Source organism: Agelaius tricolor, unplaced genomic scaffold, assembly GCF_023055355.1.
Source record: "Agelaius tricolor isolate 1412-34295 unplaced genomic scaffold, bAgeTri1.0.p SCAF_9, whole genome shotgun sequence".
NCBI classification, from domain to species: Eukaryota; Metazoa; Chordata; class Aves; order Passeriformes; family Icteridae; genus Agelaius; species Agelaius tricolor.
In genome coordinates this window covers 6,921,033-6,939,762 of record NW_027269269.1, presented here as the reverse complement: position 1 = coordinate 6,939,762, position 18,730 = coordinate 6,921,033, and the positions used below count along the sequence as shown (strand labels likewise).

General features: G+C 45.8%; 1 protein-coding gene across 1 annotated transcript; it reads left to right on the top strand.

Annotated features, from left to right (window-relative positions):
- The first annotated feature begins 7,877 nt into the window (after positions 1 to 7,877).
- On the top strand, positions 7,878 to 9,583 carry LOC139593149 (vitelline membrane outer layer protein 1-like). Its single transcript, XM_071433840.1, has 3 exons — positions 7,878 to 8,048; positions 8,590 to 8,693; positions 9,220 to 9,583. Exons 1-3 carry the CDS (start codon positions 7,878 to 7,880, stop codon positions 9,512 to 9,514), a joined length of 570 nt encoding a protein of 189 aa, XP_071289941.1. The 3' UTR covers positions 9,515 to 9,583.
- The last annotated feature ends 9,147 nt before the right edge of the window (positions 9,584 to 18,730 follow it).

Sequence of the window (18,730 nt, the reverse complement as noted above, 5' to 3'; positions counted from 1 at the left end):
GGGATGGGAAATTCAGGATGGACTTACATTCACAGTAAAACATAACACATGCAATAATATGTGATTTAACAGATATTTTCATATACTTAATCAAATAAACACAGCATATGCTGTAAGGTATATGTGGCCCTGGTTACTTACATTCTCCTTTAACAGTTTGTGTAAACAGATCCCAGCTTTTGCTTGTTTCTCAATGTTTTCCCAATTTTATCCTGGAAATACAGAGAAAATGAACACTTTATAATGGTGTTTCTGGCAGTAGCCTTCACCCATTTACTGGTGTGAAGCTCCTGCAGTCTCCTGTCACTTGACATTTCACACTCCCCTCCCTGAGGCACCGACGGAGGCTCGCGTACCTGGGAGAACCCAAGTGATGCAGAGGCAAGCAGCTGAGCAAGGCCCCAGGGAAAGCTGCTCCCAGCAAGCCTACAGGCAAATGTGACATGATCCTGCATGGCTGAGAGGGAGAATTGGCATCCCCCTCCCACTCCTGTGCATTCCCTCTCACCTGCAGCAGCCAATACCTCAGGGTCCCTGTGGTGCACCCTGGGCCATGCCCACGAGAGCTGCACTGCTCCCCATGAGGCTGTGCCCACTTGGGTGCCCAGGACAAGCTACATGCCCAGTGAGTCTCCAGAGCAGAGAGCAGCTCCTGGGGGCTCTGCCACAGCTCAGCAGCTGAAGGTCAGGATGGGCTCCTGGCTTGCAGAATTAGTTGTTTGATCAGAACAAACTGGTCTGGAAAGATGCTCAGGAGGTCTCCTGGAACATTCCTACTCCAAATCAGTCACTGCAAACTAGGCACAACTGATGCAATTCTGCTCAAACTTTCCCAAAAAATCCTCCAGGGATAATCTTTCAGCCTCCCTAAGCTTAATTATTGTTATTAAGGATACACCTTGGCTAACTTTAGCCTGCTACAGTACCCATCCATTAGTCTTTGTTTCAGACAGAGTCCAGTCCATTCCCTTCCACAGTACAGCAGTATTCTGCACTGTTGCAGGCTCCTATGCTGTCCTCTCCCACAGCAGCTCTGAGCTGTTTGCAGTGCCTGGGGCCTTGTTAAGCTCCCTGCAGAGCCCAGGTGATGGCACTCCTATTCTGATATGGTTTCAGTCCTTGGAGCAATGCCTACCTCCCCAGCCTAGTCCCTGCATCTCCCCCTTGAACAGGAGTCCCTGCACAGCCACCAGCCTCCCCCTTGGTTCCTTACAGCTGCCACCCAGCCAGGCTCATGGCATGGAGGGAGCCCAGTGAGGGAGAAGATAGAAAAACCTGGGGTAGACTTTTTTTCCTGAGCTCCCTGCATTGTCCTTCCCACATGCTCCCAGGGCAGCAGTTGGCTGCAGACCCCTGACTGAAGGGCTATTCCCAAGAACCCCTCTCCCTGTCCTCCCACAGCCCAGTTACACAGTCCCAGCTCTCATGCTCGTTATGAACAGATCAGGTTTTCCAGACTACCGATGGTTTTTGTTGTTCTCTATCCAGCCAGGCCATATCCTGCTGGAAGTTCAGTGCCCTCAGCGGAGCAGAGCAGCCCTGCTGGGAGCCCACACTTGCTGAGAAGAAAACTCACTCCATTTGTCTCCTAGGCTGTAATTTGGTTCACATTTCTGAGCATGGAGACCACCTGACACCGCTGACTCACGCATTGCCTCTGATCCTTTATGGCCCCAGACCCTTCTCTGCAGAGTGATGTCAATGCAAGTGTTTTAATTCATGCAGCTGCTTATTTCCAGAGAAGGTGGGAGCTCACCCTTGTCCCTAGAACTGAATGACATCCTATTTTTCTCAAATTATTTCTCCAATTTGACAAGACCATTTGTCAAGCTCAAGCTGTGTCTTCCAAAGTACTTGCAGCCTATTCCATCTTGCCGTGGCCTGCAAAGTTAATAAGCTTGTTATTTATTTTAGAGACCACCATTAATAATGGCCTGACCTGGCGTTTCCCTGATCATGAATTTCTTCCCAGAGGCCACCCTGCTCATTCTTCATGAAACTTTTCTGTGGAAATTGGATTTGGTCAGGCAAGAGAGAGGAGAAAACAAAGCTAAACTCAGATTATTACTCATTTCCCATATGAGGGGGAAAAAAGGTAACACATCATGCATGTCATCTGCTTCATTTAGCAGTCAGAGCCATAGCAAGTCACAAATGTGTGTCCCTGTGCTGTGGGTGTGTCACACAGCCACCAAATCAAGATCACCTCCCATGTGCCAGGTGTCCCAGAGAGGAGCTGAGAGATGGGAGAGGATGGTGCATGCAGTGCCTGGGGCAAAGACAATCAATGGGCCTGGGGGGATCACCAAAGCAGGACACTGCTGGAGACAGGGGTCAAAAGGCAAAACCCATGCGACCATAAAGAGGGGCATAAAACAAGAAAAGCTCTCTGGCTGCACCTTTGCTTGGCCAGCTGAGGATGTAACTTAGGACCAGTCTGTCTGTTTCTCCTATAACTCAAAAGAGCTGCCCTACTCTCCCAGGTCCTCAGCAATCACTGCCAGCTTTCCTGTCCTGCTGCTGCACTGAGCAGGGGCTGTCCCACCCTGGCAGCCACTCAGATGACACAGGAGCAGACAGCAGCAGTGACCACAGGGGCTGAATTACCCTGTGGTGCTGCAGTAGAAATTCTCTCATTCCCAAAGCCAGGAGCTACCCAGTGACTGCTCTTTCTGTAGGATCAAGATGAACTGTTGATGTGCAAACCTTCTGCTGGCTCTGTTCCTGTGTGCTCAGGAAAATGGAGCTCAGCAGCACAGCCCTGTCCCAGCTGTGCCCATGGAGGCTCCAAAGGGGCTGCTCCTCCTTGGCTTTATCAAGGGATTTGCAATGACAGTAAAGAACCTTTCTCCTTTCCCATGATCCACCTTCTGCCCTTGTACTTTCAATATCCTGTCTCACAATTCATTTGTGCTTGAGGTATTTTTCTTATGAGGTGCTCTGGGTTTTTTTCTTCCCCTCTGTTTGCAATCAGCAAATGGGCCCTTGGAGTATAAGAGCTACAAGAATATCTGAAACTCAGGTTTTGGACTGGAGGGATGTTATTAAAGAAGAATTTTGAGACTTTGAAGACAAGAGTAATGGGGATTTAACTATTCAAATATCCAAAGCTCCCAGACAACACAGAAAATACCAGAAGGAAATGCAAAGGAAGAGCTCAAAAGGATAAATCTGTGTGGTTTAGGAAAGAGAAGGGATGAGATAATGTCTGGAAATTGATTAAAGTAGAGAAGTGACTCTGTAAACTGTGAGGAAGAGCATAAATCAGGCAAGAAATGTGTTCAGAATTAACTCAGAGGACAAGTCCAGAGAAGGATGTTGCTGTCACAGTTATGGCAGTAACACTGCCATATATCTAGTTTTACACCAGTTCAGTCCCAAACAACATCTCAGCAGACATGGCTTTTCCACAGAACCTGAGTGCCCTGCTCAAAGGAGGGATAACTTAAAAGAAAGATAAAGATTCTGAAGGTCACATTCACTCAAGTTTTGAAGATTTTTTTCCCCACAAAAAAAAATTCTTTTGTCAAATTTGGTTTTTTTTGGTCTTCCAAGTGAGCAAGAGCTGGCAGCAGTACCTCATGCTAGGATAGCTATGGCTTTGCTTGGAATGAAACACCAACAAAACTTTGCCAGTGATAAAGTTCCCAGGGCTCACCACCTGGAAGGAATTTCTTGATAGATTTCATACACAAAGAGAAGCACTTAATTCTCAGTTAATTTTAATTCACTTATGCACATCTCCCCCCCTTCCCCCCACCCCAATCCTCTCTCCAGACCTTCAGAAAAGTTCTCCTGGTAATCTCTCCAGGCTGGCTGTGGAGCACCATCAGAGCTGCAGGATGCCCATCTCTCTCTGTATCTCAGGGCTAAGACAATGCTTTAGGTCTCTGTTTCCAGGTCCTCAGGAGTGCTCAGAGCAGCTCCTGGCTCTCTGTTCCCCTTTCTCACCAAAAAACCACAGATAGAGACCCTGCACAGGGTCCTTCTCCATTCTGCCCACCCAAAGGCAGCCTCCCAAGGAAACCCATGGGCTTGTAGACTGACAGACAGCAGGAGCAGCCTGAAGGTTGTGGTGCTGGAAGTACAGGACCAGGAAACACAAGGAATTAACTTTTACTTAGGAAAGGGTAAAAGAAAATTGTCAGTGTTATATCATAAGGTAAAGGAGGCTGCAGGAGACAGTGAGTGCTAATATTGCAGCCAGATGGAAAAAATAGAAGTAACATATCTGGTGGTAGATTGCATGTGAAAAAATGGCAGACAAAAAGCACTTTGAGGAACAAATGGCAAAGGGAATAAATGCTATTAATGTTTCTTCACATCAAAGATTCAGGACCTTGTCAAAAAAACTGTAGGCCCAGCTGATATTATAAAAGAACACAGCAGATATGGCCATTTTAAAATTATTTATTTGCTCAGTGCTCCTAGTGGAAGAAACTTTGTCTTCAAATGGCTCCAGCCATTCTCGGGGGTTAGGGTTCTTAAGAAAGATTAGGTAGAAATCAAAATTACTTCAGAAGAGAGATTTAAAAAGTCACAGAGTGAATAGAAATGAATGACTAAGACTGATAATAAGTACTCAGGAGATCTATGTCTCTAAACTGGAAAAGCTAAGATCACAGCAGTGATGGATGTGTCATTTAAAATTACTGGAAAGTTACGCAGGGGCAAACATGTGGTCAATTTTAAAACTTTGCTCCAAAGGTGATGGGAGTAACTATAGAAACAGGATGAACCCCGTGGCAGGGAGGAATGATGAGGAGGACTCCATCTTATCTAAAGATGGAAGGCTAAATAATTACTTTATTATACTATTTTATATTATATAACATTACATCTAAACTAAATCTGCCAAGCGCTCAACTCTGCACACCACTGCACAGAATCCCATGACTATCAGCCCACAGTCCTGACACACACACACACACACTCTCTGCCCTGATAGGCCAAGGAAACAAAACACTGTCAATTTGGGTAAACAATCTTCATATTGCATTCTACTTTTGCACAAACACAGGCACAGCTAATAAAAACTGTGTTTTCCTTCTCTGATGTTCAGAGAATGTGGCACCCAGAAATATCCTTGGGAAGAATTGTGCCTTGCTTTTCTCTGAGAAAGGAAATGTGGTGACAAGTAACTACACGCCTCTTATTCCAGCTCAGATGCTACAGTGGGATCTGCCAATCTGTGCTGCATCTGTGTGCTGTGGCAAAGTCTTTGTTGGGAAACTGCAGGGGTGGCTTCTGTGAGAAGATGCCAGTGGCTGCACCCATGTCAGCCAGAGCCAATGCCAGCCAGAGCCAATGCCAGCCAGCCCCAGGACACCTTCACTAGAGCTGAGACCATCAGCGATGCTGGTGGCTGAATATGGAGCATAGTTAAGGAAGGGTAAAATTCCTGCACAGCAGCTGGAGAGAGGAGTAAGAATATGTGAGAGGGACAGCCCTGCTGACACGGAGGTCAGGGCAGAGGAAGGGCAGGAGGTGTTCCAGACACTGGAGCTGAGATTCCCCTGCAGCCTGAGGCGCAGCCCATGGTGAAGCAGCTGTGCACCTGCAACCCATGGAGGGCCAAAGGGAGCAGAGGCCTTTTGAGGCACTGCATCTGTTTTTAAACTGACATGACAGCCACAGGAGTACAGTGTCAGTCAGCTTCAAAGGCTGACTGATGCCCTTGGCAGCACTGAAGAATTCTTGATACTAGGTCTTTTATCAAAGAACTATATTTAGTTTATAGATGTGGGAAGAGTTTAACTGTTTTTATCTCCAATGACATTACAAAGGCCATTGCAGGAATGTTTTCAGCCCACACACAATGTAAAATGGCTGTTTCTCACCACCATCTAAGAATGTTTATGTTCTAGAGAAGGTCAGCTGAGAACACAGCTCCTGGAGAGCCCCACCATCTTATAAATGGACAGTAAATGACAAAATACCTTCTGCCCTAGGGAAAGGGGCATTCACCTAACCTGCACTTAGCTGTCTACAATGTAAATGTGTACATGCAATGTCAATAAGGCTACTGCAAGAACTTCATTCTTTAATCTTGATGTTTTGGCTGTGTGATTACCTCCTACTGTTCTGCACTGGCCATCATGTCTTCAATTGCTGAGTCTAACACTATCATGGCCTTCCAATACCTTGATTAAAAGAAGAAAGGACATGTCACATATGACCTTACCACTAGCTGCCATAGCTTACCAGCAGAGAAGTTGCCAGACTCTCTGAGTTCAAACTCCAGCTTTCCAAAGTTACATAATTAAAAACCCACCCATCCTAGCCTTGCAAGCTGGTACTTTTCCTGCCTGATTAGCAAACTGCAGGTCGACTGAAAAAGAAGCAGTGGGTGAAGAGCAAGAGCTTCCCCAGGTGATAAGCTGTTAATTAGCAGGGATGTTAGAGGCATCACTGGATGCTCAGGGAAGTTCAGTGTATCAGCAGGTCTACCCAAAAGTACTCATTGGCCCTGCACTCCAGCAGCACAAATTCAGCTGCTGATACTGATCCCATCATTTTTATTTCAGTCCATTCCTTCCTCCTAGTGCTGGGAAAGTTTTCTGTAGGGAAAGGGGTGAGAGAAGAGGGGAGGAAAAGTTCTTTGACCCACGAAGATTCCTCACTCTGGAAGAGTTAAAAATTAATGAGAGACAGGGGAGGAAATATAAAGCTGAGTTAGTTCCTTGTTTGTTTTCATGCTCCCCACCGTGAAGTTATAGAAATGCAGCCAGCATTCACTTTCTCCCACAGGCAGTTAATTACTTGTGTGAATAGTTTTCACTGCTTCCTGCTGCAGTATCCCAGAACCACCAACCCAGTGTCACTGTCTCTGCCACCTCCTCCCCACACAACCAAAAGGAATAACAAAAAATCAGCTTAGCAGGGTTTTTTTGCAACCAGGATCTCCCTTCTGCCACCTGCAGTGGTAGGACAGCTCAGACTGTTAGAGAGGAAACAGGAGAAGATGTGTGAAAGCAGAAGACAGAGAAAACAAGCCCTGTCAATAAGTGGGACTCAAACAGAGAAAGATTCAGCTCTGTGAATATAACTACAAACTGTAAAACATCTCTATTTTTTTTTTTTGTATCAGTCATCTTGGAGTTTCCTTCTCCACCTAGTTTCTCTTCACTGCTTTCTTTAAGATTCATGTACAGTTGTAGGTATCTCTGACACTGCTCAACCCTAACTTTCCATATATCCCAAAAGCCATATCATGGTTAATGGAGAGGGATGATAATACCACTTATTCACAGCTCTTCACTGGACACAACATCTGACAACAACCCATTGCTCTTGCCTGTGGGTGCAGCCACTTTTATGAAGAAATCCAATCAACCCCTCCAGCTTAGAAAATTCTATGCCACCAGGCATGGCAAGATATCCATGAGCTACTCATTCTCCTGAGCAGGACCCTGATCACACAGCCCTTCATTTGTATTTCTTTTCTTTCTGTCATGTTCGTGCTGCCTATGAGATACAATAACACAGTAAGACATCTTTGTCTTCATTGGCTCCTGTTGGGTGCTGTCAGCACCTGGGGTCCTTTACAATTCCACCCAAGGGGTAACATCAGAGCAACATTCCCCCTTCCCCTGCACTAAGGGGCTCTTACAGAAGCAGGCCGTTCCATTGGTAATTGAAGACTGGAATAACTTTCCTTCCTTTGCATCCTCAAGTTTTCAGAGCCCTGCAAGTCCCCCAGCCAGGGCAGCCCAGGAGGCCTCCCCAGAGAGGGCAGGCAGGCAGCAGGAGCAGTACATAGCAACAAGGAGCGCTGCCGGGGAGCTTTGCTGACACTCCCCACTCTCCTGGCCAATAAATTCCCCTGTGCCAGCCCCTCCATGCAGAGAGGCAGGGAGCTGAGCCAGTTCCCTGCGATGCAGCTGCTCATCCCAGCCATCCTCTGCCTGCTGGGCTCCTGCTGCCCCCGGGGCACAGAGGCACGGCAGTATGGGTCTGTCCTCACCGTGCCAAATGGAGGTCCCTGGGGCTCGTGGGGACACAAGCAGTTCTGCCCCAGAGGCTACGCAAAGGGATTTGCATTGAAGGTAAGCTTTGACTTCTTCTCCAGCATGGGGAACAAAACCTGCTGTGAGGCAATGTTATTTTGTTCTGATTGCAGCAGGGCTGGCCACAGCACTTTGCCCCATCACAGCAGTTTCTGCTGTATCTGCAGCGTGCAGGCTTCTCAGCAAGAAATTTGTAGCACAGAGAATCTCTCCAGGCTCCTGCCAGTAGGTGATTCCTTAGCAGAGGGGTCTTGTGGGTAAGAAAATTCCTGAGGTTGGTACAGCAGAGCCTGTTCCCAGGGGCAAGTCTCACCTGCCAGCATGCCCGCTCTGGGTATCACAGCACGTGCTGGGAGTGTGGGCATGGCCTGGGACAGTAGCCACCAAGCATTCCTCTTTCCAGAGCACGTGCTCCACTGCTTGGAGAAAAACAGAGATGGCCAACAGCAAATGGGCTTCCTGAGAAATGTCATGGAACTGCCACACAGCCCTTCCCAGCTGCACTGATGTTCTTACTCTGCCATCCCTCATCACCTCTTTTGAAAGGGTGACCTCTCCCTTTTTCTTCCCCTCTTCCAAGGTGCAGCCCTTCCAGGGATTTTGGCTGTTTGGTGATGACACGGCTCTGAACGGCGTCCGCCTGCACTGCACGGACGGCACGGTCATCGAGTCCTCCGTGGGGGGGTGAGCAGCCTTCACTTCCTCATCCTCCTCCCAGGCAGCAGCTCCTGGGCAGCTTGAAGGGAAACCAATGCAATGGTTTCTCTGTAGGCAGCCACACCCCCTGTGAAGGTGGCTCAACATCCCTCTTGAGGAGGTGAGCGAGTTCCCCTTGGCCACAAAGTGTGAAGATTTCAGAGTAAAGGTCTGGTCCCAGGGAAAGGAACAGTGCTTTGAAAATGAAGGAAAGATCAGAAATTACAGATCTTAAAGCAATACTTTCTCCTTTTCCTCAAATGCTTACTTAGGAAAGCACATTGAGTAACAGGGACATAGCAAGCACCTGAAATTGCCAAGGGGCTCTGCAGACTGGGGCAGGTGGTGGCTGGGCAGCCAGGGATGATGGGGAAGGAGAGTGAAGCAGGTGCTCCTAGAAACCTGCCACCCCCATGTACGTCCCTTGCCCCAGGACTGCCGGGCAGATCATGGTGTTGATTGCAGCACAGCAGAGGCTGGACAAGCCTTGATAAGTTGTTTTTTCCTCTGGCAGGTGGGGGAACTGGACGGAGGCCCAGCTCTGCTCCAGCAACAAGCTGGTGTCGTTCTCGCTGCGTGTGGAAAGGTGGCAGTACCTGTGGGACAACACAGCCGTCAACAATGTGAGGTTCGCCTGCTCCAACGGCACCGACCTGGAGGGCTGGGGGCTTTCTGGGGGTCACTTCGGCCCATGGAGCAGCAACTGCACCTCTGGGGCCATCTGTGGGCTCCAAACAAAGGTGGAGAAACCCCAGGGAAAGTGGGATGACACAGCTCTCAATGACATGAGAGTGTTCTGCTGTGAGTAAGCCTGGCTCCCCACCCTATGCCAGCATCTACAAAGCTGCACAGCATTAAACCTTCAATCTGTCCTTGCACCAAGAGAAATGTACTTCTTTTTCCATCTTATTATGTCAAGGGTAGCCAAGTCCCATGGCTACAGCACTTCATAAGAAGGGTCTTTGTAATTATTGTGATTAAGCTTCTTAACAAATTTATAACCTACAAAATTCCTGTGAGGGAGCACAGGGGATCCCCACACCTGTTGGTAAGGCAGGAGGTGGGACTGTAAGGGCTGAACATTGAAGCAGAAAAGGGATCATCTGCCCTGGCAGAAACTGTGGTTTCAAGGGAGGGAAAGGGGAAGTCTTCATCCTATTTCCATTATAATGCTTAGGATATTCAGGGATCACTATCAGATATCCATCCATCCACAAATGAGTTCAAATATACCATGCAGCTTGTGGTCCCAGCTCCATGCCTCTTCCTCCAGCCTTCTCAGCACGTCTCCAGGTGCCCCATGCAGAAGAGGCACTCCAAGGATTTTTGTTTCAAAGGCTAGAGTACTTCACATGTATTGCAGTCAGAAATGTACCATTGCACAGGTATTTTTCCTGAACCCACCACCATGTCCTTCAGCATCCAAACCACCTGCTCAGCTCTTCTCTGGAGTTCGTATTTTGTGTCACTTCCTGGGGCTGTAGGCAATACCTTGAGGGTGAGGACATAACAAGTATGGGGCAGGGATTAGCCCCAAACCCAGCTCTCACAGGGCATTACCCAGGAACTGGTTGGTTGGAGAGCATTATGGTGCACATGTGCAGGAAGGACTCAAGGAGGAAAGGAACAAACAGTGAGGATTAGGAGAGTTCCAGAGAGAATCGCAAATATTTCAGCAAATACTTTCTTCAGTCCCAGGAGTGCAAAGAGGATGCAGAAATCTGAGAAAGATATAGGAGGGAAGGAGAATATCCTCAGCTCTGTAAAGGTCATAGACTTTGCCCATGATCACGTATTTGAAATTTGTTTGCTGCAGTATTCTCTCTGATAAGAAAGTCTTGCTTAGGAAGACTGTGAATGCTCCTCAGTACCACCTGTGAGCCAAGGCTTAATCCCTGCTGGGATCCCAGATGTTCCAGAGGTTTCTGAAGCATTAACTGTACCATCATCTGCCCTTATGCATCCCAAGGGACTTCTTGTCACTTGGCATGCAGCCAGGAAAACCCTTACAAAAGGTACATTTACAAGTATATTTAACCCTTTCTGCCAAGGTTTTGAAAACAGGTGTTTGAAAGTCCAAGCAGTTATATTTTTATTGCCAGTTTGGTTGGTTTCCACATGCTTTGGTTATTCCACACCTAACTGGTAAGCCCCACAGAGCCACCTATTATATCAGGAGAGTATCAGATTTAAAATCAAAAGAGAAACACTTGAATACATGATCTGACAACAAAGTCACACATCCTCATGGATGATTTCCAATTTTATGAGATAAAGGCAGTCTGGAGACAGCTCAATTTTTGTTACAGGAATCTCTCTCTACAATTGGATATAAAAGGAAAATGCACAACTCAGCTTTTCTTCTAGAAAAAAGGTTCCTCTAGAGCACTTTGAAACACACTGAGACAGAAAGGTGGAATTCTTGTCATGAATGTCTCAAGGGTTTTTATGTTATCTTTGCACTATTATATCACTTTCATATTACTCATTCATTCACTTAAGCAAGTTGCTGTACACAGCACTTTACATGGCATTAAACATGAAAGAGTTTCTGTCAACAGGGAGGTTCCTGCAAGAAAGCCACTCTTTAAAGTCATTTCATGGTCTTCCCACTCAGGTCTTAGCCCTCCCCATCATAACAAAAACATTTGATTGGGCTGAATCCAAATGCCCTGGCAGACCCTCTTGAGTAATAAATATTCCATTTTCCAGGCAGAGGATATCTAACAATGAAATGCTGGAAGAGATACCCCTGTCCATTACTCCTCCAAATTCATTATTTGGCTAATATCAGATTTTCTGCTGTGTGTGTCACTAGCCTGCAGCAGTGAACCTCAGGGTTTGTCACAGCCCACCACAAAGTGGCAAGGCTCATGTCAAGCACTCATTTCCTGTGCACTCACACCAGAATGTGACCATTCTTCTCTCAGGAAAACCTGAATGGAATACCAGATGGAAATCCAAGGCCCTTCCATAATCATCTTGCTTCTTGTGCAATTACTCACCCTGATGCACCAGCAAGAGCTGGTTGAGATGTTGAATCTTACATCCCTCACTACATTCATGTTTTGCCTTTAGGCATGTGTGGTGAAAAACAGCCAGCAGCACCCACTTTTCCCCAGGCAGTGGGCAGGACATGCACAGTGCTCAAAATTGCATGTAAAGATATTCACAGCCAAACTTCCTCAAAAGACACAGGTGATGTGCAGCAGCAGCAGCTGTTAATGAAGTAACACCAGTTACTCACATATGGATGGATTTGAGCATCTGGGGGGTGAAGAATAACAATAAAATTACTCCCAGGGCTCACCTTGTACGCATTTTGTTGGATATGGGTATGGTGGTCTTGTTTTAGCCAAAATAACAGCTTTCCTCCTCAGAAATTCCTTGTCCAATATGGACTGATTCAGCCAGAGAAGTGCCAATGGAGTTTCACTACAGTGAAGAAGTGCATCAGTGGATATCCTCGAGCTAAAATCTTTAGTAAGGGAGCAGGCAGTAAAGGCAATTCAATGATGTAATTTACACTCCAGTGAGTGAAATACAAACCATGAGGGTCTCTTCACAGCTCAGACATGTACCCAACAGGAGCATTCCTGTGATGATACTGGCATGTTGTCCTTAAGCAGACATCTAGCCCCTGTTCTATCAAAGGGCTCTGTCTCACTTTTACTGTCTGTTCTGGTGGCAGACTTCACACATAAAAACCACAGCAATGGACCAGGGCTCCTGTGGCATTTGGCATTTGTGCAACCAGGGAGCAGAGGGAAGGTCCATGCTCTAATCTTTGCTGCAACTCAAGCACACACATCAGCAGGCATCCTCTTCACTAAGTGCTAAGTGAGGTGACAGTGCACTTCTTAGAAGCCACACTCCTGTCCCCCAGCTGTCACAACACCTACAGCACCCTTCCTGGAGTGAGAGAAAATGAATGTGAGTAATGAAATAGAGCAGGATTGAAAACACCTTGGACATCTTCATGGTGTTTCTCCTAAGAGCACTGAAAGAAGACACAGAATATTTGGATCTTCCCAATTCTCATTCCAAGGTTTGGTTGCCCTGTTGCATTAGCATCCTTTGGACATCTCTGTCACATGACACAGCTGAAATAATGAATACTAAACCTGGGCAAATGTGGCATTTTTCAAAGCTTTGAAAGATGTTCACGTCAGACATCAGGAACCCACCTCTAGGCACTGAGCATTTCAAACACACTACCTCTGGAACAGAGGTCAGCCCCAAAAGTCTCCTGGGAAGTTTGTTTCTTCCCTAAAAGCAGCAAGGGTTGGACTCCCCTCCAAACTGCATATGAGATGTTGTAGCCTAGGAGATCTCTGGTGCTTATCAGCATTCTCATCCTCTGAGACCACCACATTCCCTTCAGAAAAACTGCAAAGGTTGAACTTGGCTCCACACTGAGCAAATGTCCCCAAAGTTCAGAACTCTTCCAAGCCAGCTTATTTCCTCTAGAACATCTTTAATGAAGTACTTATTTATATTTTCCTTGAAGTAGAAATACTGTATCTGATTTTATCTCTTATTTTTTATTTTAGTAGGAGATTTGGTTTTGCTTCCACAAGTGTGTCTTTGACCTGTAATAAAATCTGTACTGAAGTAATGGCTAATTCTGAGCAAGTAAGTAACAATTCCAGTAAATCCAAGGAAGGGTACATCCCTCTGACCTTCCTGTGCCCTTTTCAGTAACAAACATGTACTTTGAGCAAAAGAACAAATTTTCTTGTGCTGTGGTTCTGCAGGGCCATAGCAGAGTGCTGCCTATACCCACATAATTAGAAGGAAGGTTAATGAATTGCTAAAGCACATGTTTCCAGTGGATAATTCAGATAGAAAGCATATTTAGGTGGCCTAGCAGTTTATTAAATGAGATTATAATGGACACTATGCTCTTTGGCAAGTGTCATTTCAAGATAAATTGATGTAACTCTTTACCTCTGGAAAGTCCATTAGTAAAAGAAGGGCTGTAATCTCTACTGATGCAAACCAGTGTTAGCTGTCATTTCTTTGGTATTAATGTTTTCCCCTTTTTTCTTTTCTATCCCTTGATATTTTATATCTTCTCTTTGCTTTTCTAGCAAAAATAGCATTCAACCTCAGCCATGAGCTCAGATACACAATTTCTAACACTGATGCATTGGAGATTTCCTTCTTCTGCTCAGCTTCACCACAGTGTTTGCAGGGAGTATCTTAATAGTAGGGATAAAAAAAATCACTGTTGTAGTGCGTTTTTATATTTCGTAATACTCTAAAGTAGTTTTGTTTTGTATCCCCATATTTTTCCCAAATGGTTTATCCCAGACTGTACCCCCCTCCCTTTACCTGTGTAATCCCTCTCCCGGGATGAGATCATCCCCAAACCCCCACCCTGGCTCTCTGTCAATCACTCAGCATCCCATCCCCTCCATCCAGAAGCTTCGGTCCAGGTCGTCGAGTGATGAGCCAGAGGCCAGGGGTCAGCCCCCCAAGCCTTGCCCCATACGCTGTCCTATATGTCGATCCCCCAGCATCCATCCCTTAGGGTCACTCATTGGTTGGTAAAATGTTATCTACCTTGGGTTTCCACCTCCCTTTAAATGTACCCCTGGCACATCTCCGGGGGCTCTGGGCAGGAGGCCCCTGAGGTGCAGGAGCTCCTTTGGGATCCTAATAAACCCTTGGATTAACCCCTGCCAAGAGTCGGCCCTTTCTCTTCTACCGATGTCTCTGGTGTCTCTTGTGCTGCAAAGGCGCCCAGCCCAGGTGCCCTCAGCATCCTCGGGGCACACACAGACAGTGTCTCCCTGCCAGCCCAGGTGCCCTCAGTACCCTCGGGGCACACACAGACAGTGTCTCCCTGCCAGCCCAGGTGCCCTCAGCACCCTCGGGGCACACACAGAGAGTGTCTCCCTGCTGTCAGCCCAGGTGCCCTCAGTACCCTCGGGGCACACACAGAGAGTGTCTCCCTGCCAGCCCAGGTGCCCTCAGCACCCTCGGGGCACACACAGACAGTGTCTCCCTGCCAGGCCAGGTGCCCTCAGTACCCTCGGGGCACACACAGACAGTGTCTCCCTGCCAGCCCAGGTGCCCTCAGTACCCTCAGGGCACACACAGACAGTGTCTCCCTGCTGCCAGCCCAGGTGCCCTCAGTACCCTCGGGGCACACACAGACAGTGTCTCCCCGCTGTGGCCGTGTCGGGGCTGCCCCCCGGTGTCTGCAGACTTGGGACTGGCCCAGGGCTCCTGAGAGGCTCGCAGAGGGACCGAGACAAATCACCTCTCATTCTTCTTCTCTCCGGAATTATTTTCAACTATAGTTAAAAAAAATTAGAAAATTGACTATATAACAGCACCATTTGCTGTTCTCATGGTGCTCTCAAGTGTCACATCTGGTTTTCCAAGAACAATTTCATCATCTTCCTAATATCTGTGTCTTGTATTTGTACCCTTGTACTGCATCTGCCAGAGTCTCATTATGCAGGTATTTTTTGCCATTCCATCACAATGGTCTGGCAAAAAACAACTACTCTCTAAGCACCCAATTGCCCTTCTTCACTAAATATTGCTTGTCTGCCTATACAGCTTTATCTAAATGCACCTCTGTCATCTGTAATAATGTAATAGGTCTAAAAAGTAGTTAGTGTCATTTTGTGTCTTCCACTTTGGTACAGAACCCATTTAAACCTAAACTGATGCCTTTATTATAGATCTTTCTTTCTTTCTGCTCCTTGTAGCAGTTTCAGATGCCATGTCCCAGTAACTGCATTAGGGAGAAAGAACACAAAACTGTTCCAATGTTAGTAAAATTTTCTTGGGCTGAAAAGTCATAAAATCACAGAATATCAGGTTGGAAAGGAACCTTGAGGATCACCTGGTTCAACCTTTCTTGGCAAAATCATAGTGTGGACAAGATGGCCCAGCACCCTACAGCTGGGCAGGAAGCATTTGTCCTACTATCCATAAATGTCAGTTTTCCCCAACTTCCTTCATCAGTTTGGGCCTCATTTTCTTGGGCTTTAAGCTGTTTGGGCCAAGCATAATCTTGTTTTGCACATAGGATGTCTACTGTAAGAGGATATCTAAACCCTTCAACAACGGGTTTGCCTCCTTCCCCGAGGCTCTTCATGCAAACTCAGATAATGCCAAGAGATAGAAATATTGTGTCTCAGGAGAACCTGCCTTTGACTAAGGAATCTTCATCTTTTTCTACTCCTGGATAATATTTCTAAGAAAATTAGGCAACATCTTGAAGGTTGAACATTAAGTTGATGCCAATTTCAATAAGTGAGTTGGAAATCCCTCAAAAATATAAGATTTAAAATGGTAGAGAGAGACAAAGACCACAAAATTGGCTGCAGAGCAGCCATTACAGTGTCATACATCTCCAGCATTAATTTTCATACAAAGTGAGTAATATACTTTTAGTCAGGCCCAACAGCTACAAAACCCTGAGTCATTCCTTTGCACAGGAGGAATAAATTTTGTTAGGGGTCAAATTGTGCTGAGGTTCCTCAACAGAAAAACATAATTAATAAATAAGCACAAGTCCTTGTTGGGTGATGTTGTCCTGACAGCACAGAAAAAGCCAAGTCAAGAGCCAGTATTGCCCCTGGACTTGCCAGGAAATCTTTATTGCTGACCTGTAGCCCATGTGTTGGGCAACCCATACCAGTTTGGTTAAAAGGTTGGTGAAAAAGTCATCTCCAGCTCCTCAGGTTGAATGTGTCTCAGTTATTTCTTCCTGTATCCTCAATTTAAGCATCTAAAGAAACTTCTTTTAGTACAGTTTCACAAAGAATGATTGGCCAAATGAAGATTTTTTACAAGAAAATCAGATTTGATTTTCTTTCAGAAAAACATTAAAGGAAGCTAGAGCAAATCCCCTGCCAGGGAAGTGCAGACTTTTTTGTACCTAACCACTCTGTTAAAATCACTAATTAATGGAGAAAATGTATTTCAGAGACACTATGATCTGTAGGTCCAGATTAATTAGGATAAACTTTAATTATTCAGTGGTAATACATGCCACCTTTGAAACCAAAATCATCAAAAGTGGGTGCTTGCAAGCTCAGCAACTACCCCCAACACATTTCTTTCTGCTTGTACTAAGGCAGCAGGTAGATGTAATGCAATTCCAATTTTCTCTGCAAGGCCTAAAGCCACCTCAGTTAGGCATATTGATTCCCAGAAGCACACCCTGAAGAGGAGAGAGGACTTTGCAGACTCTTTCTCCCCCATGTTAGAAGAGATGACTCAGACCTCTTGAACACACTTTTGTCTCTGCTAATTTTCATATTGATTGGGGTGAAAATAAGAGGGAAAATATTTGCTCCATGCTTCTTCTCTCAATTGCTCTTCCAATGTTTTGTTTTCCTTGTTATTTTCAAACCCCATTTTTGTACTTTCTCCAAGCACCCTCAGCATCCTCACCCAGCATATTTTCAGGGCCAGCAGAGTTCCTCCTTCATCCCCTCTGATCAATTTTGCCAGCATGCCTGGAGCAGATTCCCCTTTTGTGCCTTGTCTCTCTTTTGGGATTAGCTTCTCTTCAGGTTGGCTGGACTTCCTAGCACAGAAACATTATCAACACCAGTGCCATTAATCAAGGCTCTGCCACAGGTAGGAGCAGGCATTAGGCAGTCAGGAAAACAAGGGTATTTTATTAGCAAATTTCAGTTAAAAGCTGGACATCAGTCAGCTGGATAACTACAATTCCTTCTGGCATCCAAATTACAGAGTAAAACAGCATCATTTTCAAGTCTGTGTCCAGCAGCACTGTGGGAAGTGCATAATGATGGAATATGAACCTGGAAGTGGTCATTTTCTTTATGTGGCTCAGCCTGTACCACCACATAAATCACCAGTTTCTCCCGTAACTCTTACAGTTTTCTTGCTTCACTTTCTTGGCAGGTACAGCAGTTCCCTCTGAATTTTCTAGTCATTTTCTCTTCAGCTCTGAGTCAGTAGGTGCTGGAGCTGGGGATGGTGGAGGCATCAATCACCGGAAACCCCACTGGAAACATTTTTCCCTCAGCCTAATTCCATGCTTGAGCTCAAACGTGCCACGGAGCAGAGTCATTATCAAAGTCATGCCAGTGAGACGTGTTGTCGTAAATTGAGAGCCCCACATAGGAACTTTGTAATTAAGGAATAAACAGAGGCAATGAGTCATTACATTTGGTGCTGTGGGAGTTTTAGGAAAGCATGTTTTCCGTAGCTCTCGGAAATGAGACGCGACCTTTACACAAGACTTTTTCTTTTATTGTTAGCAGTCGTAGGAGCAGGACACGGATTTTTCTGGTTACTGGCATTTAGGTATCTCAAACACAGATGCTGACAACTGGACCTCCCCAGTCTTTCTCCAGATGCTGACACTTGGACCTCAAAGTTCTCACAAACAGCCCAGGAAGATTACAAAGAAAGGATGGTTTGGGGAAAGGATTTTATACAAAGATAGGACAGGAATGCTGGGCAGGCACAGGGTTCAGTGTGTTGAGCCATTTTTATCCCTCTTTATCATTGCCTCATGCTTCTCACCCATTTACCCTGATCCCTTCCCTTCCCCTAAACTTCCTGTATTAAATTTTACATAATCCCACAAACCTCTTCTGAAATCCCATAAGCTTCACATAAACCCAGAATCCCCCTCAAATTCTAAACACACTTGCAATAATCATGTTTTCTCTCTCCATCAGTGACAAAGCTGAGGCTGATGCCTTCAAGGCTGTGCCTGAGTAGGTTTGTAGGTTTTTGACTGGTCCATTTATCAGCAACTAAAGTTTTTTTTATTAACTGGATTGTGTTGACTTGAGTTCAAATTGTCTCTGTCTCACCAAAGGAGGAAATATAATTTCTAGGTACAAAGCTTTTGATAGAGGTCTGAAATCGTTATTACCAGGAATGAGCAAAGTCAGAAATAGCAAAAATACCATATCATTCCTAAAGTCTTGAGCCATTCCACCAGAATAAAGTTATTAAAAAAACAAAACAAAACAACAAAACACAAGGATAGAGGAAACTTCATCTGCTGC

What these genes read in the sequence shown, in the direction of transcription:
- LOC139593149 (XM_071433840.1), top strand. Translation starts at nt 7,878, where the DNA reads ATGCAGCTGCTCATCCCAGCCATCCTCTGCCTGCTGGGCTCCTGCTGC. An exon ending in CAAAGGGATTTGCATTGAAG is followed by an intron (nt 8,049 to 8,589) that starts GTAAGCTTTGAC and finishes CCCTCTTCCAAG; the next exon opens with GTGCAGCCCTTCCAGGGATT. An exon ending in ATCGAGTCCTCCGTGGGGGG is followed by an intron (nt 8,694 to 9,219) that starts GTGAGCAGCCTT and finishes TTCCTCTGGCAG; the next exon opens with GTGGGGGAACTGGACGGAGG.